Source organism: Zootoca vivipara, chromosome 6, assembly GCF_965207765.1.
Source record: "Zootoca vivipara chromosome 6, rZooViv2.hap1.1, whole genome shotgun sequence".
NCBI lineage: Eukaryota > Metazoa > Chordata > Lepidosauria > Squamata > Lacertidae > Zootoca > Zootoca vivipara.
In genome coordinates this window covers 16,124,639-16,152,369 of record NC_142589.1, presented here as the reverse complement: position 1 = coordinate 16,152,369, position 27,731 = coordinate 16,124,639, and the positions used below count along the sequence as shown (strand labels likewise).

Sequence of the window (27,731 nt, the reverse complement as noted above, 5' to 3'; positions counted from 1 at the left end):
TTGGGGAGAAAACTGTTTTGACATCTGGAACGTACCAAGGAAATGAGACAGAAGTCTGAGCTTGCAGCTGGTGGCTGAGAATAAGCTTTTCAAGGGAGGGGAAGGCATGCTGTTTACTCTTCAGAGGCAGGGCAGGGGAGCAGGAACTGATACTGCTTTTAAGGTTGTCACAATGCAATTTGGGTTCGTCTGTACCTCAGCTTTATGTGGACTGTGAACCCCTTTGATTCCCCCTTGTTTTCCTCCGGCTGCTACTGTTCCATAGTTTTTCCTCCTTAAAGCAAGAGATTCCCTATGCTTTGAAAACCCAAATGGGTTTTCAACTGCACATGGAATCTCCGGATTTAGGAAGAGGAAGTTGTGGGATAGTGTGGAGGAAAATGCCACATGGACGAGGGCAAATTAAAGGACACACCACAGGTTCACAATCCACATTAAGCCGAAGTGTGGACAGGCCCTCTGTTGTTCTGCTCTAGTGGAGATCCCTGGCAGATACAGTGAAAAGAGGCGTCAGGTTTAGGATTCCATTACATAGGCACTCGCTTTCCCCCTATCAATGTTCATTTCAAAACACACCAATATTAACAAAACCATCCTCAGTCTCTCCACCACTCTCATATCCCAAGGAACTTGGGTCTCTGGAGGGATCTGGCCAGCTGTAAAAAACGGTTGTGTCTGTGTGTCAAACAATATTAGAGTGAAGGGGCACTGTTATTTCACGAATGCCTGGGGCCAGAATAGCAGATGTGGCCCCCTCCAGATGTTTTGGACTTTGGCTCCCAGCGCCCCTGACTGTTGGCTGTGCCAAATGGTGTTCTTGGGAGTTGTAGCTCAAAACATCTGAAGGTCACCGCGGTGGCTACCCTGGCTTCAGTAGGGCTTTGTTAGGGCGGCAAAAGTGAGTGTTTTCCAAGTGATCTTGTAATAGCTGCGAAATTAAGCGAAAGAAAGAACAGCAGAAAGCAAGGAGAGGGGAATACAGTACAGAAAAGCAAACAGGAACAGAACCCAGGCAGACATCTGGCGGAATGTCAAGGCGAGGAAAGAACAGCTGGATTTTGTAAATGCCCGAGAAAATTAATCCCATACCCAGGAGGGAGGCGGGTGGGGTGGGAGGTTGTTTTTGGAACTCGGGGGCCAGCAAAAACTCGCTCTGTTAACATCAAAAGGGGCTTGGGAGCTCCTTGCAGGGGGAAGTGTTGTTCAGAGAGCCTGTGTGTTATGTAGAAGTTGAAGCTGCGCAGCGAAGTGTTGGGGAGAAGAGAGGAGGGGGGGAATGGAGAAAGAAGGCAAGAAGTAAAAAACCTGTAGGTGGGGGCAGGACTGCTGCATGCCCATGTTCGCTGGGCTGTAAACTGATGAGATCATGTTTTCAAGCAAGGAAGGAGAGCAGGGAAGAGCAAACTGAAAGAGGTTGTCTTTTGGGCAGGGAAGGAGGGAGAAAGAAAGAAAGAAAGGGAGAGCAAGCAGGAGACATGGAGCACGCAACCAATTTCCTCCTGGGCCTGTTGCTGTTGCTGCTGCAAGGTAAGTTTCAAAACAAGTTCTTTTTGAAAGATAATAGTTTTGTTCAGGTGGGCTGCTAGGAAGAATTCCGTAGAGGCCAGAGTTGTTGTTTTTTTGCAGAAAAGCCAGCACTATCTGCTTGTATTAGGAATATTTTGGAGGAAGCACAGCAGGCAGAAATCCCACAGGCCAAACCTCACCACTGCATCTGCATCCTTGGGGATGCTGCACCGATTTAATTTCTGCACACACTACTGTATGGAGATGCTGCGGACAGAAGAATCAGTCCTGTATCACTGAGGTGAAAATTGCGTAGGATTTCACTTACAAATACTGTTGCTTTTGTTTTGGCTTAGCTGCTATGCCATTAAACACAGCCCGAAATGCAAAAATCAAGCAGATGCAGCTTTTCCGGTTGTAGCGTTGAGTGGTAAGAAAAGGCTTCATTTGTTGGGTCTTCTCTGTGTTAGGTTGCTGTTAAAAGCAAAGAAGCAGGATCAGTAAAAATAATAATATTGCAGCGACCTTAGAACACCTGGGGAAGCAAAGTGGTGTAGATAGAGAGCTACCTGCAAAGGTGTCTCATTTTTTTCTGTCTTGGACTCAGGGGAAAAGCTTCTCTGTCTTTCTCTTTCTTTCTTCGCCCCCTCTGCCTCAACTCCCCATCTCTAAAAACAATCTATAAAGTATGCCGTATGTTAGAGAGGTTTGCCAAATATTACATACAGTATAGTTTAAAATCAGACAAAGCATGGCAAGTCAAAAGAGGAGGGGGTCAAAAGCCAGGCTGTTACAAATGTTAGACAATTTGTATTTGTAGATTAATCAGCTAACTGTGGGAGCAGCCCTAATTATCACTGGTAAAACATTTAGGGCATTGTTGTTGATGGCGTTTCCCTCTATCAGTGAGTTTCTTAGCTCACATTTAATCCTTACAATAATTGGGCAACTTTTTATACTCTATAGTGGGCACACAGATCAGGGGTGGAGCAGAAGCTAATGATTGATGCAGAGCAGACTCTCATAATACTACAAATGGTGAGGCTTGAGTGAGTTAGGGAAGAGTTTGTTAAAGAAAGTTCAGAAAAGAAAAGATTTGTCAGTGTAGAAGGATGCAAAGTTTTGACTTAAACCGAGTTCCTACTCATGCCAGTGAAGTATTCTGTATAACCCAAAAGCTTGCTTACATAGCTACAGTCTGCTCAAAACTGGTCTGCTAAAAGTTTTTTAGCATCTGTCTTTTCCATTCCTTTATTCTTCTGGGAGATGGAAATAGTTACTGGCCCAAGATCCCTTAATGGGATGGATAGTTGACTCGGGATTTGAAAACCAGGGACTCTTCAGTCTTACATAACACTCTTTTATACCAAAATCTCTTTAGCCTTTCCCTCTCTTTCTGCTGCAAAGTGTGCTGCTGCTGCTACTTTCTTTTTCTTTTTTTAAATGAGGTTTTGCAAATACATCCAAAGCAAAGAGACTTTGCCTAGGGAGAGCCTAGTGGAAAATTACTAGAGACGAAGGAGAAATTGGATTCCTTTTGCATTTAATGATGAATTTGCTTAATTAACACTTTCCAAAACAATACAAACAAACAAAATGCAGCCATTCTTCAAAACTCATCCTTCTCAGGATCTTGCAATGCAGTTCTCCAGCCAATTTATGTGTGCAAAAATGCATATACTAGGGTTAAGTGTACATTAAGAGGCATTATATTAGGGGAACTTGCTTCGCAAAAATGTCTGTATCAGGGAAAATTGCATTCAGAAATGTGTGTGCTTATTAGGAGAAATTTGCACAGGAAATGCTGATGGGCTATCACCACCACCACCACCACCACCACTGATTTATTAATCGCCTTCTAAACCACCATCTTTGGGACGCGGGTGGCGCTGTGGTCTTAACCACAGAGCCTAGGGATTGCTGATTGGAAGGTTGGTGGTTTGAATCCCTGCGATGGGGTAAGCTCCTGTTGCTCTGTCCCAGCTCCTGCCAACCTAGCAGTTTGAAAGCACGTCAAAGTGCAAGTAGATAAATAGGTACCACTCCGACGGGAAGGTAAACGGTGTTTCCGTGCGCTGCTCTGGTTCGCCACATGACCTGGAAGCTGTACGCCGGCTCCCTCGGCCAATAACGCGAGATGAGCGCCGCAACCCCAGAGTCATCCGCGGCTGGACCTAACGGTCAGGGGTACCTTTACCTTTTTAAACCACCATCTTAAGGTGATTTACATATAATTAAAAACATTCTAAAAGAAAAGCAACAAATACATTGAAAAACAAGACTGAAAACCCAAACAAGTGGAAACTTGTAGCAATGACCCATTTATCCAGCTGGGAAAGCCTGTCAGAACAAAAACATCTTCAGTTGTTTCCGGAAAGTGCAGATAGTACATTTTCATGAGGATTCTTCCTTTTCTTAAATTGCAAACTGATGTGGAACTGAAGACTGAAAAAATGAGAAATGGAGAACCCAAAACTTGCATATTTACCAATTCCTATATATTACTGAGCTGTGTGGAACAGTTGCTGGCATACTGAAAGTAAATCAAGATTTTTCTAGGAAGACCCCAAAAGTTGAGTGTTTAAGGCAACCACTCTCCCTCCAGTAATTGGCAAGTTGAGAGCCGCTGAAAGGTGCAGAGCTGAATGGGTGGACCAGCATCCTCTGTACAGCTCAATGTGCACTGGGCATGGGCCTGATCCAGGCTGAATTCTCTGCATGACCCTGCCAGCAGAGAGAGAAGGCTATTCCGGATGACCAATTCACTGAGCACCCAACCCAATTTGCTAGCACAAAACTGTCGTGGAGGTTAGACTATCAGCTCCTGCAGATAACCTCTTTACTGAGCATTCATTCTGATTTGCAAGTTTTTGCAGAGTGCCCAGGGGTCAGCAAACTTTTTCAGCAGGGGGCCGGTCCACTGTCCCTCAGACCTTTTTTGGGGGGGCTGGACTATATTTTGAAGGGGGGAAAAGAACGAATTCCTATACCCCACAAATAACCCAGAGATGCATTTTTTTTAAAAAGACACTTTCTACTCATGTAAAAACATGCTGATTCCTGGACTGTCCCTGGGCCGGATTTAGAAGGCAATTGGGCCACATCTGGCCCCCGGGCCTTAGTTTGCCTACCCATGGGTTAGACTATCAGCTCCTGCAGATGACCTTTTTACTGAACATCCCAATTTGCTGGCACAAAAGTAATGCAGAGGTTAGTCTATATAAGCTCCTGAACACAGCCTGCTTATTGAGCATCCTTATTGAGCTGTGTCTGGTCTTTGCTGTGATTTGTTTGCAGGTCAGCTAAATGGCAATGAGCACTCCTCCTGATTTGCTTGGGGGGGGGGTGTTTGCAGGTCCTCCCGTTAATCGTTTTGTCACCTGCCCCCTAAATTTTCCAGTGCATTTCTCCATCACTTTCTCAACCCCCAAAAGTCTTCCTTTTAAAGTGGGTAGGTTGTGCTTGGGCAAAAAAGTGCTGCAATCCACTTTAACTGCTGAAATCTGAATTTCTGGTGTGCACCTGAATTCTTCATGCAAAATGCTGACAGTCTGGCAATCACCAGAATATGCAGATGTTTCAAGAAAGAGGCAGGCAGGGAAGGAGGCGGCCCCCTTGTGCCGTTCCAGATGCTGTTGCACCTGGGCTCATTCATCCCAGCCCGAGGGCTTCCTTAGGCACTTGGCTGGCTTGACAAAGGAGGGAAGGAGCCTCACCCTCCCAGACCCAGCAAGCTCTTGTCAACTCTGATAGCATCTTCCCTGGGCTTCAGACCCTCCTAGCTTTGCTACCCAAGTTCCAGGTAAGACCTGTCAGAAGATTGAAGCTAGGTCATCTTGCATGCAGGGTGTGCTGAACCTGGGATGGCTATGTGCTCCTTTAGAGGAGAGTCCTCTAAAGGAAGAGCTGTCAGAGGGCACGCCTCAATTTGAAGAAGACCTCTTTTTGAATGCATGAGTCTGTTTCCTTACTCTTTGCACTGTCTCAGCCTCTCCTGCATGGAACATGTCCCCTTCAACATGCCCACATTTCACTGGGTGCCAGGAGTGAACACACACACATCTGTTCTGGAGTGGTGCCAATGGCTTCTCTCTTGTGTACAAGTGTGACAGTGACGGATGGAGGTGCCTTTTCTCCATTGATGGGAGCGGGTACATCTATACGGTTTTGTGTCCCTGTCTCTTTCCCCCACACTTTTAGATGTGATTGCCATTTTGGGTTGAGCTTGTGGAAGGGATGAGGCCAACTTTACCCCCACTAAAAGCTACCCCCTGGTATCTCCTCTGGCTGCTTTTACCCAGTGGTGGCTGGTACCCACTGGGAGTGGTGGGGCGGAATGTAGGGCACCCCAATAGTTGGCAGAGCCAGAGCCATTGAGGGGCAGAGCCAACTGCTACCAGCTATGCCCCTTCTTCCTCTGTGTTCAGTTCTGTAAGGGCAGCTTAAGGAAGAGGAAGTTGGCAGGCAGGGCCAACTGTTTATAAGAAAGAAAGCAGGAAGGTGAAAGCTGGTGGGGCACTGCCCCATCTGCCCAGATGTATCAGCCTCCACTGCTTTTAGCCCCTCATGAGTGTGTGTGGGGGGGAATATGGGTAACAGCACCCCAGCATTTCCAATGTGGCACCCATGAGCAACACAAAGCCCTCAAGACACACACATTGGCACCTTCAAACATCTTTTGATGCCCCCCCAGCTCTTTTGCTGTGGGAGGGACTTGTCTGTTTCTTGGGGAAGAGCATTGCCTGCTTTTTTTGTCTTGCGTTTTATTTGTCTCGCAGAGGTGTGGGTGTTTGCTCGTGTTTGGGGGGGGGGGTTGGAGAGTAGGGAGGTCCGAGCATCACCAGAAAAACTTTGTTGTAGCAAGTTCCTTAAGGAAGAAAGGAAGGCCTTGAAAACCCTCCATGTGTGATTATTCCCATCTGCATTCCATCCTCATTGCTTCTTGGCACCAGTGCCAGCGAAAACCAAGGCTGCAATCTGACCTCCTCCATGGAGCAGTAATTTGGGATGGGAACATATCTGCTGCCGGCACCGTTTAAAAACAAAAAAACCAAACCAAAAACGCCCAGACTTTCCAAGGGCAGAGAGGGCTGTAAGAACTCTTTGCTTATACAGTTAGCTTTTTCCTTTTCCAAAATGTCCGCTGTGGGAGGAGATTCACCCGTGAGAAAAACACTGGGAAACGTGGAAGGCCAGGCCTTAGCGCAGTAATTCCCAAAACAATGTGCAGCGAGAGGGAACCACAAGAAAGAAATGAAATAGGAATGTAGGACTGTAGAAAGCTGCCTTATGCAGAGTCAGACCACTGGTCCATCTAACTCAGTATTTTCTACACTGGCTGGCAGCTATTCTCCAAGGTTTCAGACAGATCTGCCTTGTGCCCTGGAAAGGAGCGTAACAAAGCTGCCTTATGCAGAGTCAGACCAATAGTCCACTTGGCTCAGTGTTGTCTACACTAACTGGCAGCAGCTTTCCAGAGTTTTAGGCAGGGAGCCTCTCCCAGCCCTACCTGGAGATGCCTGGAATTGAAACTGGGACCCTCTGCATGCAAAGCAGAAGGTCTACCACTGAGCTATGGGCCTACCTCTGATCATATTTCTTGAACAGCAAATAGACCTGCAAAAAAACACACTGTTGCAACGTGGTACCAGCCAGTCTCTTTATCGATCTTGGGTGCGGAACGTATGGCCCTCCTGATGTTGTTGGACTCCCAACCCTCATCAGCTGCAAACGGCATGGCCAAAGCCCAAGGGCGATGGGAGCTGCAGCCCAAAAATGTCTGGGAAAAGGCCACAGTTTCTACAACTTGCCTTTCCATAAAAAAACCCTCCAAGGACCCTTAACATAATCCGTAATAACAGATAATGTCATTCGCAAGCAATGAATGGCAGTAAGTTAAAAGCATGTTAGATGCCAATTAGTACACAAAATGGCAAGGCGACACAGAAACCAAGCTGGCTGGCTCTGTGAGGTTGGCCTCTTGACAGAAGGTTATCAGCAAGCGGGTTGATGTTACAGGATTCCCATGTCCTGTTGGAAGCCTGGTAATTTTGGGGATGACATGTCTGATGGCTACAGAGTTGGTGCATCTGCTTGGTGGGGATCTGTGTCCCTGAATCTAGCAGGATTTTGGTCAGGCCTACTGGGGAAAGGGCAAACATCCTTTTGAGGCTGCGTCTTGGCTTGACAAGTCAAATCCCTGAGAGGAAACACAACTACAGTGGTACCTTGCAAGACGAATGCCCTGCAAGACTAATTTTTCGCAAGACGAATGCGTCTTGAGATCTGATGGTGACTCGCAAGATGAATTCGTTTTGCGACAAATTCGTCATGCGAATCGCGATTTCCCATAGGAATGCATTGAAATTTAATTAATGCGTTCCTATGGACAAAAAAAGAATTTTTGATGCATTCCTATGGGAAACCGCGATTCGCAAGACGAATTTTTTTGCAAAATGAATTGACTCGCGGAACGAATTAAATTCGTCTTGTGAAGCACCACTGTAATCAATGCAGATTCACCTATTGTGTCACTAATATTTTCTTTTCCTTTCTCCTTTCAGAGTCTGTTGTCCATCCCTATTCAGGTAAATACAAATATTTCATATGAACTTCAGCTGCTTTGTATGAATTATGTTAATGGTGTAATAATGTATTTATGTTTTTAAACATGTTGTAAGTCACTTGGCAACCTTTTGGTAACAAGCGACTAACAAATCTAAATAATAGTAATAGTAATAATTACTGCAATCAAACCATGTTGCATGTCACAAAAACTTTATTAATTTGTGGGCCTGGTGGTTATGGGGTTGGTGTAGATCGGGGGTGGGGGTAGGAATCTGTCTCCATGACCTTAAAAATCCTTATAAATTGTTATAGTGGTTATTTATTTTTACATTTATAACCTGCATTTTCCTATAAGGAGCCAAAGGTGGCATGTGTAGATCTCTCTCTTTCCCTATTTTATCCTTACAGCAGCAACAACATCCTTGAGAGGGAGGTTAGGCTAAGAGAGTGTGCCTAGTTCAAGGTCACTCAGTTAGCTTCATGGCCAAGTGGGGATTTGTACCCTGATCTCCCAGGTCCTGATCCAGCACTCCTAACCACTACAGCACACTGGCTGGACTAACACCCCATGCACACTTATCTGGGAGAAAACCCCATTGAACCAAATGGGACTTCTCAGAAATGAGGCATGTATGGGATTGAGCCGCTATGAGAGTTTACAGCTGAGATATGATCTGCTCTAGGCTAGGGCTGCCGGTGGTTAAGCTGTTAGCCATTACAGCTATTGTTGCAGCTCCACTGCTGGAGGCAATACGCTTCTGTGTACCACCGATAGACAGGAATCACATATGAGGAGAGCAGGTCCTGCTTTTGGGCTTCCCATCGGGGTATCTGATTGGCCACTGTGAGAACAGGATGCTGGGTGTTTGGCCTGATCCAGTGGGGCTCTTCTTAGGCTGGCCTCCATGCGGTTGTGGGTTCAAGTCCTGGTGGGCAGAGAAAGACAGGCTTTCGATTGCGGGTGCATCTCCCCACATGGCTTCTTCTTCCCCCCTCTCTCTCCCATACGACAGCCCCAGTGGATGCTTCCAATCTCGAGAGCGTAGTAGTGTCTGTGCAGAACATCACTGCCAAGGCGGGCACTCGAACGGTCCTCTCCTGCAAGAGCTACAGGATGGTGTGGACCCAGGACCGCCTGAATGACCGCCAGCGTGTGGTCCACTGGGATCTGTACAGGAACCAGTATGGAGACTACAAATCTGAGCGACTGTGCGACATGTATTCGGCCGGGGATCAGCGAGTCTACAGCGGCTACAACCAAGGGCGGATTTTCATGCCGGAAAATGCATTTGTGGATGGCAACTTCTCACTGGTAGTCAAAGGTACCAGGTCCCAAGATGGTTACTCTCTCTCTCTCTCTCTCTCTCTCCTGGGTATGAAATGAGCAGACAGGAAGAACCGTAGCTCAGTAGCAGAGCATCTGCTTTGCATGCAGAAGGTACCGGGTTCCATTTTTCGCATCTCTAAGTAGCGCTGCCAGCCAGTGCCAGCAATGCTGACCTAATTCGATGGGCCCAATGGTCTGACTCAATTATGAGGCAGCTTCCTATGTTCCAAATCAATCCTTCTTTTTCTTTTACAGTACAGCACTCCCCCCCCACAAAAAAACCAGAAGTTAACAAAGAGAATAAATATTTTAAAAACAAACAAAAGCAGCATTTCTAAAAACCCAAGAGAAGTAAACACTGGATCAGTAGAAATCATAAAGCAGGACCTTTTGTGATTTCAAACGTATTAATTTTGTTTCTGTTTTCGTTTGCCAGTTTTGGCCAAAGCAGGGGTGTAAATATAATGCATTAATGAGTAGCTCATCATGTAAAAGATCTGATTAGTTAGTACTGGCAACAGGGCCTAAAGCAGCCCAGTGGGAGCTGAGCATGCTCTGTGGCCACAGAAAGCTGCAGTTCTGTTTTGGGGGAGCGCATAGCTGTGTACAGTGGAGGCTGATCCAGTCCCAGTCTACCCTGCCAACCCCACCTTCCTTCCTCACATCCCATCAAGGGGTGGTTCTGCTTGTCATTGGCTCTAGCTCCACCTACTGTTGGTCTCCTTGTCTGCAGCCCCACCAGCCCCCATGAGCACCAGCCATCAGTGTGTGTGTTTTGTCTTGAGTGTAAGGGGAAACCAGGGGGGAATGGAACGGAGTATCCCAGAACTGGGGTCTTTAGCATCGTGAGCGAGCTTGAAGTTTGGCTTGCTAAATACCAGCTCTCACCACACGAGGGCCCAATTATCACCTTGTGGTGAATTTTCCATGTTAGAAAGTACTGTAACATGATGAAGCTGGGGGAAATAGCTCCTTCCCCCACCTTTCATCATCTACCACTGATCCTTACACAGGAGGTGCTGATTGTTGGTTTATTTAGGATAAGCTACAGTTCCCAGGAATGGGACCCAGGTGGCGCTGTGGGTTAAACCACTGAGCCTAGGGCTTGCTGATCAGAAGGTAGGCGGTTTGAATCCCTGTGACGGGGTGAGCTCCTGTTGCTTGGTCCCAGCTCCTGCCAACCTAGCAGTTCGAAAGCACGTCAAAATGCAAGTAGATAAATAGGAACTGCTACAGCGGAAAGGTAAACGGCGTTTCCATGTGCTGCTCTGGTTTGCCAGAAGTGGCTTTGTCATGCTGGCCACATGACCTGGAAGCTATACGCCGGCTCCCTCGGCCAATAATGCGAGATGAGCGCGCAACCCCAGAGTCGGTCACGACTGGACCTAATGGTCAGGGCTCCCTTTACCTTTACCTTTACAGTTCCCAGGATGCTTTGGGAGAAGGCATGTGACCAACTTTGGGAGGTGGTGGGCTCACCTTAGCTGGATATATTTAACTGGAGGTTGGGCAGATATGTGTCAAGAATGCTGCAGCTGCAATACTTCTGCACTGAGCAGAGGGTTGATCTAGATGACCGTCAGGGTCCCTTTCTTCTCTAAAATCCGATGGGCTGTGCCCAACTAAGTTTGGCTCATAGTGGACTTGTGCAAATTAAGGAACTGAAGTTAGTCTTGCCCATTAACTTGGATGGGTCAACTCTGGGCAAGACTAGCATTGGCTACAACCCCCATGTTTTTGTGGCCTGGATGCCAAAGTTCTCCCTCTCCCTCTCTCCTTACTGCATTTCAATCAAGACATCTCCAGGAGTGACCAAGGCATCTACTCTTGTAACCTCCACCACCATTACTGTCACCTGTACGAAATTGTGAAGATACAACTGGATGTAACCGAAGAAGGTAAATGTTGTTGTTGTTGTAAAAGATCTGCGGCAAGATGAAAGCGGGAGGGTGTGTGTGTGTTTGTGCTTAGTGTTTTTGCTCCCCATCATGTTCCTCTTTTGTAAACTCGCACAAGTCTTGTTTGAGGCAGCCACATGTACAGAGCAAATGCATGGCCAGGGAGCTGTAATTAAGATGTTTGTGGGCATCAGAGCATTGCCTGTCACAAGGCTGCATCAAAGGGCTTAGAGGAGCATCAGCTGTACTGTGCCGAAAATGAGGCCTAGGGTAATTCCAGGCTTCTCCCTCTCTGTGCGGACTAGCAAACCCTTTGCAACCAGGAGGATCGCTTCCCCCTATCTGGCGTCTTCCACTTTTTGTCAGACTACAATTCCCAGCAGCTGCAGCCAGAAAGTTCATCAGAGATGATGGAGTCCAAAACATTTGGAGTCGGGTGGTAGCATCAGGTTGGGAAAGGCTGATTTAGGGAGTAGGGAGATTTTGGACTTTTCAAAAGACTGTATGGGCTTGTGCCCAGTATAGTTCTTAGTAAGCCTCACCTCAGAAAGGATATGGTAGCGTTAGAAAAGGTTCAGAAAAAGGGCACTCAGAATGAGGCTAGGCTGGCAGATGGCTCAGATGAGTGGGGGATTTGAACTCTGCTCTTCCCGGTCCAAATTTGACACCTTCTCCTCACTACACGCTGCAGCTTTGTCACGATTTGTTGTGATTCACTATGCTGGGAAAAGCTTGATTCAGTTTGTACCGTCATGCCATTCATCTGTGCAATAGCTCAGAATATGGCTCCTCTCCTGGTTTTGTGGAGGAGAAGATAAGGAGCAACAGATGTGTTCTTAATTGGCAACATGGCTTTGGTCGCTCACATCTAAAGCTGCTTTGGAAAGTACCTTGAGTCATCTTGCACCAGCCAGTTCAAGTCTTGCTTTCTGAGCATCTGTGGGTGCAATTCCGCACAGCAAAGTCAACCACAGGCTGGAACCTTGCCCAGAGATGTGGAACAGGAGCCCCCCAAGTGCTGTTGGACTCCAGCTGCCATCAGCTCCAACCATCATGGGCGATGGTAAGGGATTATGGGAGTTGTAGGGTAGCAACATCTGGAGGACCACAAATTCCCCATCATTGGGTGGAAGGTTCTTGGAAGCTGGGATCACTCTCCAGAAAGAAGACTCCCTCCTGTGGTTGCTCTGGCTTTTATTAAGACAGATTAAAACAGGGATGGGGAACCTGTAGCCGCCCTGATATGGTTAAGCTCCCAACTCCCATCTCTCCCAGCCATCATGGTTAATTTGTCAAGGATGATGAAAGGCTAGCATCATCTAGAGCAGGCATCCCCAAACTTCGGCCCTCCAGCTGTTTTGGACTACAATTCCCATCTTCCCCAACCACTGGTCCTCTTAGCTAGGGATCATGGGAGTTGTAGGCCAAAACATCTGGAGGGCTGCAGTTTGGGGATGCCTGATCTAGAGCAAGGTTTCCCAAACCTGAGTCTCCAGCTGCTTTTGAACTACAACTCTCATCATCCCTAGCTAGCAGGACAAGTGGTCAGGGTTGATGGGAACTGTAGTCCAAAGAAGATAGCTGGAGACCCAAGTTTGGGAAATCCTGATTTAGAGGGTCAGTTGTTCCCCATGCCTGGTCTAGGAAACACAAAGTCAAGTCAAAATACAATAAAACACTCCAGAACCAAGCATAGAAGACCAGAAGCTAAAGTCACTGAGTAGAGGTCAGGGAAGGTAACTGAGCTTCTCCGTGGCCTCATAGTTCTAGGAGATATGGGCCTTTGTTGGAGGACACACCTATTTCCATGTCTTTTTTTCCCCATAGCATATTGGTGAGGAGAGTTGGAGCTATAGGCTTGGCACAGCAAAGGTTGCTCTGAACTTCCCAGTGCTTGGAGAACAGCACATGTCAAATGGTATCTCGTGAATTGTAGGGTTTATATGTATCTTTTCTGTGGTTCTTTCAACAGTCGAAGAAGCGCAGAAGTTTTGGGATGGGGAGAAAGTTGTGATCGTGGCCCTGAAGGGAAGCGCTGTCTTACTCCCCTGTATTAACCGGAACCAAATCTGGACCGAGCGGCATGATGAAGAGGATCAGCAGGTGGTCCACTGGGACTGGCAGCCCCCAGGGGTGCCTCACGACAAGGCTGATCGACTCATTGACCTGTATGCCTCTGGAGAGGGGCGCTCTTATGGCCCCTTGTTTATCCGGCAAAAGATGAATATCACTGACAAGGCTTTCGCCCAGGGAGACTTCTCCTTGAGGATATCCGGTTTGGAAGTGGCTGATGAAGGCACCTATTCCTGCCACCTCCACCACCATTACTGCGGCCTTCACGAACGCAGGATCTTTCAGGTCTCCGTTGTGGAGCCGGAACCGGAAAAGAAGGTGGTCGTGGTGAACTTCACTCGTCACAATGCGCCGGCTGCAGGTAGGTAATTCCAACACAAACATGCACAGAGTCAAAATTGGTCTTCCATCAAAGGAGGCACTTTTTGCTGCTTCAAAGGAGGCAGTTTAGCTGCAGGAAAATATTTGCCCCCTCTTGAAAGATAAGGAACTTTGTTGTGAGAAGAAAATAGCTACCGGTACTTCTTTATCTATCTATAGAAGAGGTTGATGCCAACTATGTTTTACTCATAGCGGACCCATTGGAATGAATAGACTGAAGTTGGTTATGTGTATTAATTTCAGTGGGTCTACTCTTACGTATGATTAGCACTGGATTAGCACAGGAACTTGGTTGAGAGATATTGGCTGCCCCTTGAACAAATTATTGTCTCCTCGTGAAAGATAAGGGTCTTTGCTCCGAAGAAAATGGCTGCTTCTTCAGCAACAACAAAAAAAGCCCCCTTAAGAAAGGCAAGGATCTTCCTTGCGAGAAAATGGATGTCACCCTCACAATGATTTCTCCACCACATGAATGTAAGATACTTATTTTCGGGGGGGGGGATGACCACCTCATCATAAGAGTTTGCCCACTCATAAGAACAAGGTCTCTATAAACTTTTTTGTGACAAAAGGGCTCCCACTCAACAAAATATTTTCTCTCATGAATGAGAGTGAGCTTTGTTGAAGAAGAAGAAGAAGAAGAAGAAGAAGAAGAAGAAGAAGAAGAAGAAGAAGAAGAAGAAGAAGAAGAAGAAGAAGAAGAAAAGATTGCCTTGTCACAAATATACTTCATGACATATTTGTTGTGTGGTGATGCCTGTTTCCTGAGAAGATGTAACTTGACCCTCAGAATTATCTGAGGTGACATCTCCTCATGTAGGCCTCAGTTCGGAAGGGAGGTGGTTCAAGCTCACCTTCCTACCCACCCCCCCCCCCTGTCCCAATAAGGATAGGGATTCCTTCTCAGATGGCTTTTTTGCCACCTGTGTTGGTTCCTGCTCTGGTTTTAGGAGTCCTGATGTGGTGGGGTGTCTTAGGTTCAATGAACTCTTGTTCCCCATCATCAAGCTCAGAGCCAGGAACATGGTCCAGCTCCTCAGCCCACGGTGACCCTGTGGACTTCAGGGTCATGACACCATCATGGAAAGGTGAATCAGGTGTGCAACCTCACTTACATATCAGAATCCTTTGCAACAGGGGTTCCGTGACAAACAGGTCAATGTGGAAAATGGTTGCCTAAAGCTCAAAAGAGCCACATCCTTCTCAGTTTCACTCCATTCCATGTTTTCCATCTCTGGAATAAGTAGGTACCTTTCAATCTTGTTCTCTTTTTAAAGATATCCCAATCAAAACAGTGAGAAATATATGTGGAGTTTTGAAATCATTTTTTTAAAGAAAACCTGCAGGGTACAGCTCTATGCTTATTAACATTTTAAAATATTTATCATGCTTTTAATATTTATTGGCTGTTTAATACCGAAGCTGAAGATGGCATGATAATTTTTTAATGGGCTGGTGATGGTAGTTTATGGAGCACCACAGTGTGTGTGTTGGGTTCACGAGTGGGGGAATGGGGGGAGAAATCAGATGCTATATGGGAGCAGCTGGCCTTATGGGAATACGTCAGAAGGCTCAATTCAAATTTGCACATGGAAACTTGAAAAAACAACAACCAATCATAGAGAAACTGAATGAGAAGAAACCGTTCCCATCCACACACCCCAAACAACGAGTGGAATTTATTTCGATTACAACCAGATAATTGTCCCAAATCCTGAGGGAAATATATTTCTAAGCAGTGCATAACAAAAATGGGTGGTTTTTTTGGGGTGTGTGTGTTTGTGTGTTTCATGCCCCCTTCCACAGCTCAAACTCCTGGGTGGAGTTTTCCCTTCTTTTCTTGCTGAACCAACGGGAACAGTATTTATTTTACTTCTGTCTTTTCGCTTCAGAAAGGCAGCTGGAAGTTCTCACCGGCTTGTAAAGATTACAAGAAGAGCTCTGCGGGATCAGACCTTTGCACTCAGCTCTCCTTACACACGCACTCACCCAAACATCCCACTAATCCTAGCAATAAACAGGAATAATGCCCATCCTCCCATTACATCCAGTCCTGTATCCTCTTCTGACAGTGCTCAACCTGGTGCCCCTGGGAAGCCAACAAGCAGGACAAGAGGCCAAGAGAACTCTCTCTCCCCTTTTGTGATTCCCACCAACTCGAACCTAGAGGTTTACTGCCTCTGACAGTGAGGGAAAGTACATAATAATAATGGCTTCTAGCCATGGGTAGCCTTCTCCTCCATGAGTTTGTCTGATCCCCTTTATAAGGCACTACCTTTCACGGGATCAAATTCTGGTGGTTTAACTGTTGCGTTGTGTGAAGAAGTACACACAACAGAGATGGCTGCTAGCTTCGATGGCTATCCTCAGCTTCCACTGCCAAAGGCAGGCATGCTTCTGCTGGAAACCACAGGAGGGGAGAGTGCTCTGGCACGCAGGGTCCTGCTTGCTAGTTTCCCACAGGTGTCCACTGTGAGAGAAGGATGCTGGACTAGATGGGGCCATTGGCCTGATCCAGCAGGTCCTTCTTATGTTCTTACTTTCTTCTATCTGTCGTGAATCTTCCCGCTTCACTGCCTGTTTGGTTTTCCCCAATACTGGGGAAAAGCGGCAGAGGATGCCACTCGGGCGCCTGGGGCGGCATGCCCAGGGGTGGGGCGAGCCGGGTCTGCCTGCCTCCTCCCACTCAGTCGCCCTACACCTGGGGCGGTGGGGGGGGAGACAGTGGGTGGACTGTTTGGGCAGCGCGGAGCCTGCACTCGCCCAAGCCACCACGTCTCAGACGTGTGGCTCGGGTGTGCTGCAGGCCCCGTGGTGAGTGCCACCTGGGATTTTGTCACACACACCCCTCAGTGGTGACACTCGGGGCTGTCTGCACCCACCGCACCCCCCTTCCTCCACCCCTGAAAAGCGGCGCAGTGGGAAATGGATTTGTGTTTACTCAGCAGCGAGAGTTGCTGCAATCGCCTCTTGGAAACCCCCCCCCCCCCGTGTGACCGTGCAAACTCCTACAGGGACAGAGCCTTAAAACACACATGCGCACGTAAGGAAAGATAAAGAAAAATCATAGCCACGAAGCTTTTCCTTGGATCCTCTTAATCCTGGGCGCAGCTCCAAATCTGGAACAGTTCTCTAGACAGGAAATGTTATTCTGCTTACAATATCAACATGGCCTAGTTCTATTTTGGCTGATCCTCGCCGTCAAATCTGAAGTTAACTCTATGGCTTTCAGTGGAAGGTGCTTCTCACCCCACCCCACCCCCACCCCACCACCACTTTTTCTTTTTAAAACCACAACAGCAATAAGCCATCTGTTCCCTGTTTTTATGGGTTGCTCATATTTTGTGAAAAGGGAAGGTTAGCGTGGCGTTATCACCACCAATTAGAACATCTTCAACATATGTTGCGGCGTCTTTACTGGCCTTGTAGGCTGCCTCGTAGCTTAAGTTTTAGTGGGAAAAGAGTTGAAATTTTGCCTAATTTTGAATTAGCCCTGCTTGATCAGATCAAACGCCTGTCTAGAGGAGGAGGCTTGCCATGGCTACTTGCCATGATGGCTCTGTAAATGGTATATAAATTTAATAATAATAATAATAATAGTAAATGCTTCAGCTGTCAGAGGCAGTATGCCTCTGAATACCAGTTGCTGGGAATCACAATCGGGGAAAGTGTAGGCTTTCCATAGACATCTGGTTGGCCACTGTGAGAACTGCTAATCCCACTTGCCTGCATTTTTACTCATACAGTGGTTCAAGAAGTCTGTACTTAACCTGAAGCGTACTTAACCTGAAGCGAACTTTCCCATTGAAAGTAATGGAAAGTGGATTAATCTGTTCCAGACGGGTCCGCGGAGTACTCAACCTGAAGCGTACTTAACCCGAGGTATGAGTGTAATTGGTTCCGGAAGTCCGTACTTATCTTGAAGCGTACTTAACCTGAAGTGAACTTTCCCATTGAAAGTAATGGAAAGTGGATTAATCCGTTCCAGACAGGTCCGCGGAGTACTTAAACTGAAAATACTCAAACTGAGGCGTACTTGAACCGAGGTATGACTGTAACCATTCCAGGGTGTGGCACTCCCCTTTAGTCTCAGACGGGGACAAAACTCGAATGAGTTGGCTATGTCTCCACCTACTGTCAGTCTCCTTGCCTTCTGCCTAGAGAAGAAGATGGAGAATTCCGTCGGAGACAGAAATGGGAGGGTTGATTGCCACAATCTGTAGGTTTGCCCCAAGGTCAGGAATGGAAATCACGCAAGCGAAAACGAGCTGTGTTTGCTATCATTGTTTTCTTCTTCGCAAATGTAACATAAACCGTTTTGTCACTTTCTGCGTTTCCCTCCCCTTGAAGTTAATTAAGTATTTAATTTAATGGGGTTGTATCCAATGCTAGCCCTACTCATAGTAGAGCCATTGAAATTTTCATTTTTTCCCGTGGGCCTACTCCCGGTAAAAATTTGTTGGACGCAACCCAGTACTTATTGCATTAGTTTCGGCCATAGTGGATAGCCAAATGAGCAACATAGGTTTTAGTGGAACCAGAACTGAAGCAGAAAGGAGGAAAGGCAGGGCGGGGCAGAAATCTCAGCCTCCTTGCAGGCACTTCATCAGTCCCAATGGGCAGTAGCCACCACTGATAGGGACTGCGGTACAGACTTGTATTGGGTGTGGGCGGTGAGACATTCCACAAAGCAAAAAGATCTCCTGCCCTAACCTCCTACCCCACAAGGTAAATTAAACAAAACAAACCCAGACTGCCGCTACCAGCCGCTCATCTGGATTTGTCTAACCCCTTTGAATGGCTCCAAACTCTCTTTTAAACATGACCTGCCTTGCTAATCTGTCCAGAGAAATACATTCCGCACTGGCGACTTACTCTAAAGTTTCCCTTCTCCAGCTCAACATACGCCCTGCAAAGGAATGGATTTCTGGCTTACTCCCTGCATTGCTGTTCTTTTTTCAGTGTGTGCATGCATGTGTGGTTTTATTTTGTTTTATCTAAACTCGCTCTCTTGGCCTGCGTCAACATTCCTTCCCCTTGGTAAGGTTTACAGCATATAAGGTTCCTCTGAACGATCCGTTCTGATTTGCCTGCAGGAAGCTTACACAGAAGTTAGATAGGCTGTGCCTGGTTTTTCTTCAGGATTCATTCTGAATTGTTGGTGGATCAGTTATACAGCAATGAGCACTCATCCTGATTTGCTTTCGGGTTGTTGGTTGTAGAATTAGAATTGAAGAATCACAGAGCTGGAAGGGACCCTGTGGATCATCTAGTCCAACCAGCCCCCTGCAATGCAGGAATATGCAGGTGTCCCATACAGGGATCGAACCTGCAAACTTGGCGTTATCAGCACCACACTCTAACCAACTTACCATATCCAGCCTCCCGATATGGAAATGTGCAGAACTGGAGTTAAAATTTGGGGAAATGAGAAACTAGTTAAAAATTCTCAACAGCAAGTGATTGGATAAACTTCTGAGAGAGTTGCTGCCGATTAAAGTATCCCAGATTGACAAGTGGTGTAACTTGGTATGATGTGCTCCACGTCATTTTGTTCCATAGATGTTAGTGGCGGCCATTAAGAGTTGAGCCCACAGTCTAATGGAAAACATTTATTTCCCCCCTCCCTTTCTTCTATGAGGCTCATTGAATGAAACTGATTTTTCAGGAGAGTCGAGACAGGCAAAAGGCAATACTTTTCAGTGATAGGGCACGGGATTAATGTATGGAATCTACTGCCGCAAGGGGATTAGGCAAACGGATGGAGGAGGATCAGTCTATCAATGGCTATTGGCCATGATAGCTAAGTGGCGCCTCCATTTAGCAGTATATCCCTGAATATGCAGCCCAGGAAAGGGCTGTAGCTCAGGCCTCTAGAGCACCTGCCTTGCATGCAGAAGGACCCAGGTTCAATCCCCAGCATCTCCAGGTAAGGAGCTGAAATATTCCTGACTGAAACCCTGGGATCCTGCTGCATGTCCCAGCATTAAGCTTCTTTCTTTCTCCAAACCTTTATTAGGCATTACAGATATAGACCATCTTAAAACATCCATATACAATTTTTTAAAAATATATACAAAGAAGCAGCCTTATAAGATATATAGTAACAGAAATTTTCATTGGAGTGTCATCTTCCTGCTAAACAGTGCCATCCATCACTCTAAGAGATACTATTGACAGAAGCTCAGCCACCCTTGCAGTTACCTCTGGGATAATATCAGACAGGTAGAATCTGATATTTTTACTGTGCCATGAACGCACTAAGCTAGATGGACCAGTGACCAGACTTGGGATAAGACAGCACCCTATGATCATGTGCTGAAGGGCAACCATTGGAATGGTCTGTTGCCAACATGCCCGGCCTATGCGCTTCCCAGAGGCTAAGGCTATGGCTTCCTACATGCAAAGCATGCGCTCTATACCATTGAGCCACAGTCTGGCTTGTTATGAGCTGTTAACCTAGTTTGTTAGTTTCTTCCCCTCTGCAAGAAGAACCATTGACCCACCTCTTCTTCTCGGTTTCCCTCTCTGCCACCCAGATCCAAACGCCGGCCGTGGCCACAACGTGATCAATGTCATCATTCCTGAGAGCCGTGCTCATTTCTTCCACCAGTTAGGGTACATCCTGGCAACGCTGCTGCTCTTTATTCTGCTCCTGATCCTTGTGGTACTCGTCACACGCAAGCGCCGGAGAAGAGGTGAGGTTCTGGGTGTCTGGAGCCCTCCTGGTGTTCTACTTATTTTGTGTTCGTGATGATTTTGTGCTCGTGATTGTGTTGGGGCAGTTATATCCAATCCCACTTTCAATACTATTGCAGGGGTCCCTGCTCTCTCCCAGGGTTCAGTTTCTTTGGAATGAAGGTCATTGGAGACTGGAGTGTCTTTATGATTTTATTTACACATATATTCAACTTGAGCCTAGGATGGAGGGGCTCACAACACCCTTCTGAGTAGAGGAGTGCATTTATTTTGCAATTAATGAAATCCATTCCTTGCATCCATTATAGCACAGATTGCAAGAGGTATGAATGGGGTTTCCCAAAAGAAAGTACCCTGTCTGATTCAGGCATGTATGCGCACCCTATAGTATCTTGTCAGTTCAGAATGGATGGCTGCTAAAGTGGGAACTGATTCGATCAACAAGCATCATGAAAATGAGATGTGAATTGGTTTGTGACTGCTTATTCATGCCTGCAAAAAAATAGTTCCCTGATGTCAAAGCCCTTGAGTGACTTTTCTTTCTCTCTTCTAGGTTTTGAGTGCAACGTGAGAAAATTTGATGAGTGAGTAGAAACTGGTTCCTTGCACCAAAGAGACTTGTTGTCCATCAATAAGTAGAACATTGAAATTACGAATGCCTGAGGATTTCATTTGTTAAAAAAATCCAGTATGAACTGATCTGATATGCCATTCCTGGACTAATGTCTCACTTGGGTTATCCCATCAGATGTTTCACTTCTCCAATTTATCATCTAAATAGCACCTATTTGTTTACTTATGGGGATCAGGCAAACATCCTGACAAAGAGTGTTGCATTTTAAAGCAGCCTCAGTTTATATTAGCTAGTAGCCATCAATGTTCATTTAAGCAAACATTTTTTCCTAGCCTCTGTGCTCATCCTGAGTGATTAAAAGTTCAAAAGTGTCAAGCAGAGTCCATTCCCATCCGTTGCACAGGTGTGATGATGTATAATCTAGTGCTAGAAATGCATCTGACTTAAAAATCAGAACCCTCCTCTTTTGCTTTGCCAGGAAAGAAGTGAATCTCAGTGAGTTCCCAGTCCACACACCAGATATATCCAACTACAAAAGTGAAGACATTAAGCTGGGTAAGTGTTGGAGGTTGTTTTGGAGTAGTAGGCATGCCCTTTACACATTCTAGAGCTGAACTCTGAAAACTAGTATTGCCTTGGAGCCAGCATGATGCCTGAACAATGGGGAGAAGAGGCAACATGGCTTGAACTGGTGTTTAATTAGCTGTTGCATTGCACAAAGTTTCTTAAAAAAAATACAGAAAGAACATTACTGTGGTATCTTGGTTCTCGAACAGCTTGGTTCCTGAGCAAATTGGCTCCTGAACACTGCAAACCTGGAAGTAACCCGGTTTGCAAATGTTTTTCGGAAGCCGAACATCCAACCTGGCTTCCACTTGAGTGCAGGAAGCTCCTGCAGCCAATCAGAAGCCGTGCCTTGGTTTTCAAACAGTTTCGGGAGCAGGGGCGTGCCCAGGATCAAAATTAGGAGGGGCACGGGGCGGGGCCAAGACATGGGAGGGGAGGGGCCACAGTGGGAATGTGGGCGGGGCTACATGGCCTGCGCCTCCCAGCTCTTCCAAGGAGGCGGCCCCAGGCTCCCGCTGCGAAGCTCCAGAGGTGCGCGGGGAGCGTAAGCCTAGGGCCGCCACACTGCGCCCCTCAGCCTTTTGCCCCTGCCTACGCCCATGTTCGGGAGTCAAACGGACTCCAGGAATGGATTAAGTTCGAGAACCAAGGTGCCACTGTAAGACAAATTCTGCAAATTATGAAGCTGGGTTAACAATACCCAGCTGTGACTTCTCTTATTCATTATTTGTTTATTTTAAAAATGCATATCCTGCTTTTCACCATGCACTTTAGGTCTCAAAGATGTTAACAGCAAATAATTAATAATAATAATAATAATAATAATAATACAAAATTTAAAACATAAATCTCAGAAATGTAATGAAAGAACAACAGAACATTCGTGATGCAAAGTCCTCCTGAAGTAAAATGGTTTTAACTGGACGTGTGAAACTCAGCAAAGATTCTGGCTGACTTCTGGTGGGAGGGAGTGCCACATAGCCCATTGCACTGAAAGGACAACTTTTTGTTGACACAAGTGCTTCTGGTTCATGAGGAAGAACCAATAGTGTTCCCCCTGGATGCTCTGCTTGGGACATACAGGGGAAGATGGGCTTAAGTTGCTCATGGCTTTGTATACTAGTACCAGAATCTTAAACCTGTACTGCTAGCAGATGGGAAGCCACTGTAGGTCTTTCAAGACCGGTGACATGCGTTAGCAATAGCCTGTTCTTGTCACAAGTCTAGCCCCAAGGACTAGCCCCAAAGATATTATGTTTATTTCTTTGGAAAGTTCACAGATGGTCTGGCCTCTTTGAAAAAGGTAAAGGTAAAGGACCCCTGACATTTAAATCCAGTCGCAGACGACTCTGGGGTTGTGGCACTCATCTCGCTTTACAGGTCCGCGGGACCTTCCCGCCAGAGCGGTACCTATTTATCCTCTTGCACTTTTTGGTGTGCTTTCGTTGCGGGGATTCAAACTGCCAACCTTCTGATCAGCAAGTCCAAGAAGCTCAGTGGTTCAGACCACAGCGCCACCCGCATCTTTACCCCCCCCCACACCCAATAACCAATCTGCACACTGTCTTTGGAACTTAGATGGGTGTCTTGGGGCTTTCGCCTCCACCAGCTTCTGTTCAGTGCTGCTCATTGAACTGAGATCTTTTCCTGATACAGATTACAAGAACAATATCCTGAAGGAGAAGGCGGAACATAACAGGGTTCTCTCACCTAAGAACATTGACTTAGATAAAGGTAAGAGAAGGAGGTGAAGTTGGGGCAATTTGTGTTTTCCTTCCCGAAGTTCCCCACTGCATGATGGGAGAGGGTGTGTCACCCTCTGGTGTTAGCAAAGCCGGCCACAGATGGAGAAAAAGAGTTTCCATAGCTTTAACCCTCTCATCATCCCACCACAGCTTGCTTTGTTGTTGTTTAGTCGTTTAGTCGTGTCCGACTCTTCGTGACCCCATGGACCATAGCACGCCAGGCACTCCTGTCTTGCACTGCCTCCCGCAGTTTGGTCAAACTCATGTTCGTAGCTTCGAGAACACTGTCCAACCATCTCGTCCTCTGTCGTCCCCTTCTCCTAGTGCCCTCAATCTTTCCCAACATCAGGGTCTTTTCCAAGGATTCTTCTCTTCTCATGAGGTGGCCAAAGTATTGGAGCCTCAGCTTCACGATCTGTCCTTCCAGGGAGCACTCAGGGCTGATTTCCTTAAGAATAGATAGGTTTGATCTTCTAGCAGTCCATGGGACTCTCAAGAGTCTCCTCCAGCACCATAATTCAAAAGCATCAATTCTTCGACGATCAGCCTTCTTTATGGTCCAGCTCTCACTTCCATACATCACTACTGGGAAAACCATAGCTTTAACTATACGGACCTTTGTCGGCAAAGTGATGTCTCTGCTTTTTAAGATGCTGTCTAGGTTTGTCATTGCTTTTCTCCCAAGAAGCAGGCGTCTTTTAATTTCGTGACTGCTGTCACCATCTGCAGTGATCAAGGAGCCCAAGAAAGTAAAATCTCTCACTGCCTCCATTTCTTCCCCTTCTATTTGCCAGGAGGTGATGGGACCAGTGGCCATGATCTTGGTTTTTTTGATGTTGAGCTTCAGACCATATTTTGCGCTCTCCTCTTTCACCCTCATTAAAAGGTTCTTTAATTCCTCCTCGCTTTCTGCCATCAAGGTTGTGTCATCTGCATATCTGAGGTTGTTGATATTTCTTCCGGCAATCTTAATTCCGGCTTGGGATTCATCTAGTCCAGCCTTTCGCATGATGAATTCTGCATATAAGTTAAATAAGCAGGGAGACAATATACAACCTTGTCGTACTCCTTTCCCAATTTTGAAGGTTGCTTACAGCTTGCTTACAAGGGGGTTATTATGAGCTCTGTGATTGATTTTTGGTTGCTGGTGATGAGTCACTGTTTCCCTGCAGGAGAAATGCCAGCACGCTGGTTTCTGATGTGCTAGCAGAATCTTCTTGACACTTTCTTCCACATTCGAGAATTCTCCCTGCCGTTTACCATGCACTTACTGAGTTTTCAGCACTGGGTATTTAATCCGCGTTCACACAGCATTATCCAAAATGCATGTGCTTCCTGCCCTTTGCTATAAACTGCTACTTTTTAATGCACTGTTTCCCAAGCCAGCTGGTGCTCTTGTCTCGCTGTGGAATGGTGAGATAAATAGAGCCGTTGAAACAATTGCTCCTGAGTGTCCTTATGGTTGCAGCGAGGCACGCAGGTTGCCTTGGCATTCCAGTGACCTGCATGCTATGAAACAGGAGGGTCGGTGGCTAGAGCGCAGGTCGTGTAAGTTGCGATCTGAACATGGGTGAGGCTGCACCATCGTGCCGACCACATGGTGGTAGCGGCATTGAAGAAAGCTTGCTTCTCGGCTACCATTGTGTCTGCAAGGAGCCCTCTGGCAGAGCTTTTCTGGGTGGTGAATGGGCTTTTGTTTTCTGGCCGAGAGAGCGTTGCTCTGACATCCTGCGAAAACAACATTGCAAGGCACTTTCGGGATCAAATCACTCAGAATGGGTCAGAGTAGGATGCCACAGTTAGAGGTGTCCAGAGCATGGTCTGCCCCATCTATACTGGGTCAGTTTAGTTTATTGCAGCCTGAGGTTGCAGACAAACTGCTTGGAGAAGTATGGCCGACCACCTGCCTCCTTGACCCGTAGTCATGTTGGCTGCGTAGAACTAGCCATAGCAAGTGTCAGGAGTAAGCAGTACTGTACTCCATCAACATGCCATGCCATTTCCAGGCAAACCCAATGCTTTTTAATTGCCGTGGTTGCTTCAGTTTGGTTTTGGAATCATTCTGCTTGCTTTCCTATTGAGAGTGATTTATTGCATACTCTTGTTATCTCCCACTTGGACTACTGCAATGTGCTCTACGTGGGGCTACTTTTGAAGGTGACCTGGAAACTGCAATTAATCCAGAATGTGGCAGCTAGACTGGTGACTGGGAGTGGCTGCTGGGACCAATGAGAGATCTGCATTGGCTCCCAGTACGTTTCCGAGCACAACTCAAAGTGTTGGTGCTGACCTTTAAAGCCTTAAATGGCCTCGGTCCTGTATACCTGAAGGAGCGTCTCCACCCCCATCGTTCAGCCCGGACACTGAAGTCCACCGCCGAGGGCCTTCTGGTGGTTCCCTCATTGCGAGAAGTGAGGTTACAGGGAACCAGGCAGAGGGCCTTCTTGGTAGTGGCACCCACCCTGTGGAACGCCCTCCCATCATATGTCAAGGAAATAAACAACTATCCTATTTTTAAAAGACATCTGAAGGCAGCCATGTTTAGGAAAGTTTTTTAATATTTAATGCTGAATTGTTTTTAATACTCAATTGGGAGCCGCTCAGAGTGGCTGGGGAAACTCAGCCAGCTGGGCGGGGTATAAATAATAAATTATTATATTCACTCAAACATAATATTTGTTATTTCTCTTTTTAAATTATTGGAAGCTCTTTGCTACTTTGGATGCTATTTTTTCCGGAAGGGGGCATATGTTCAAATTTGGATACATGCAACTGTGGCTCAGTGGAATCCTGGCATGAAATCCCCCTGATCCTCCATCTCTTCTTTTTGATTTCAGATTTCAGGAAAGAATACTGTAAATGAAAACAAGGATGCAAAGCTGCTGGCTGGACCAGAAGCACCAATCGGAATTGAAATGTAACAAGAGAAGCGTCGTTTTTCCTTATTGCAACATCCTTCTAGTTACCAAAGAGCTCTCTGCAGACTTCCTTCCTGTCTTGGTGGTAGCAAGGACATAGATGATAACTTACAGCGCCATTCTATACATGTTGACTTGGAAGCAAATCCTATCGGATTGTACTCAGTGTTAGTCATACTCAGAGTTAGGGCTGTCAGAGATTTCTGATGACAACAGAAACAGGAGCAGAAATTGCCAGTGTTCGCTTAGTTGTTCCTTGCCAGAACAAATCTTTTTTTTTTTAAAAAAAATATATAATTAATTTTACAACATACAAAAGTTCAAAAAAAGAGAAAACTTGAAAGGCAAACCATTGATCATATATATATATATATCTCTTATTTAGACTCCCCCTATCTTTCTGCGGTTCCTTGTTTTTATAATATTTTACTGGAATGCCCAGAACAGAAATCAATCCAGTGAATACAATCAGTATTCACTGTTGCTGTATTCAGTCCACAAATGATACATAATTGATAACCTTCCCCAACAAAAAAAATGCATTGTGTTTCTTTTGCACTGAACAAATGGGGTAGAATAATGTAATGACAATGTAATAAATTCTGTAAGTTACATAAATTGTGTAATTTTGTCGCAACAGACAGTGAAACAAATAATGTTGTTTTTGGTGGATGGTGAATTGCAGCAGAGCAGAAACAGTGCTGCCTGCAAAGAGTACAGGGCAGAATGGTAACGATGTCTTCATACATCCCTACTCAGAGTAGACCCATAGATAAATTATGACTTAGGTCCATTAATTTCAGTGAGTTTGCTCTGAGCATGACTAACATGGATACAGTCCATTGAGTCCAATGAAGCTTATTCCTTTTCTTCTGTACACACTTATCTAGGAGTAAGTCCCATTGGATCTCAATAGGACGAGGGTATAGAATTGCACTGTTTAAAACTTCCTCTTTCTTATTCTATAAAATGATCATTTCCCCCCCCCCTTTTCATAATTATTTTGTTGCATTTGTATATATCTTCTGAGAATTTTTTTAAAATTGTCTTTTTCTAAAATGAGCTTAAAAAAGTAGGAGCTTGGATTACTGTTAGACACAGAAGAGATTTTGCAGTTTTTCTTGTACCAACATTTAAATGATTTTTTTTAAAAGATGGCTATCGACTTAAGCCTGCTTTTGCGGTTGCTGAAACATGCTGCCTTCCACGTTAACACAGAACTCTTCCATCAGACATTTGGGTCAACAAATCTGAATTGGCCCACCTTTAGCTCTCCTAAGGAACATAGTGAACTGAATTGGACCAATAGTCCACCTAGCTCAGTACTGTCAACCTTGACTGGCAGCGGCTCTCAATACAAACTTCTCTCCCAAGCCTACCTGCAGATCCTGGGGATTGAACCTGGGACCTTCTGCATGAAAAGGAGACATTCCACCATTGAGTTACAGCCCTTCCCTTTGGCGTTTCCGCACCGCC

General features: G+C 46.1%; 1 protein-coding gene across 1 annotated transcript; it reads left to right on the top strand.

The window, feature by feature from the left end:
• Positions 1-921: 921 nt before the first annotated feature.
• MXRA8 (matrix remodeling associated 8) lies at positions 922-27,425 on the top strand. Its single transcript, XM_035119669.3, has 10 exons — positions 922-1,527; positions 8,070-8,093; positions 9,087-9,395; positions 11,197-11,298; positions 13,271-13,732; positions 20,292-20,450; positions 21,005-21,035; positions 21,504-21,580; positions 23,249-23,326; positions 26,175-27,425. Exons 1-10 carry the CDS (start codon positions 1,359-1,361, stop codon positions 26,198-26,200), a joined length of 1,437 nt encoding a protein of 478 aa, XP_034975560.3. The 5' UTR covers positions 922-1,358; the 3' UTR covers positions 26,201-27,425.
• Positions 27,426-27,731: the final 306 nt, after the last annotated feature.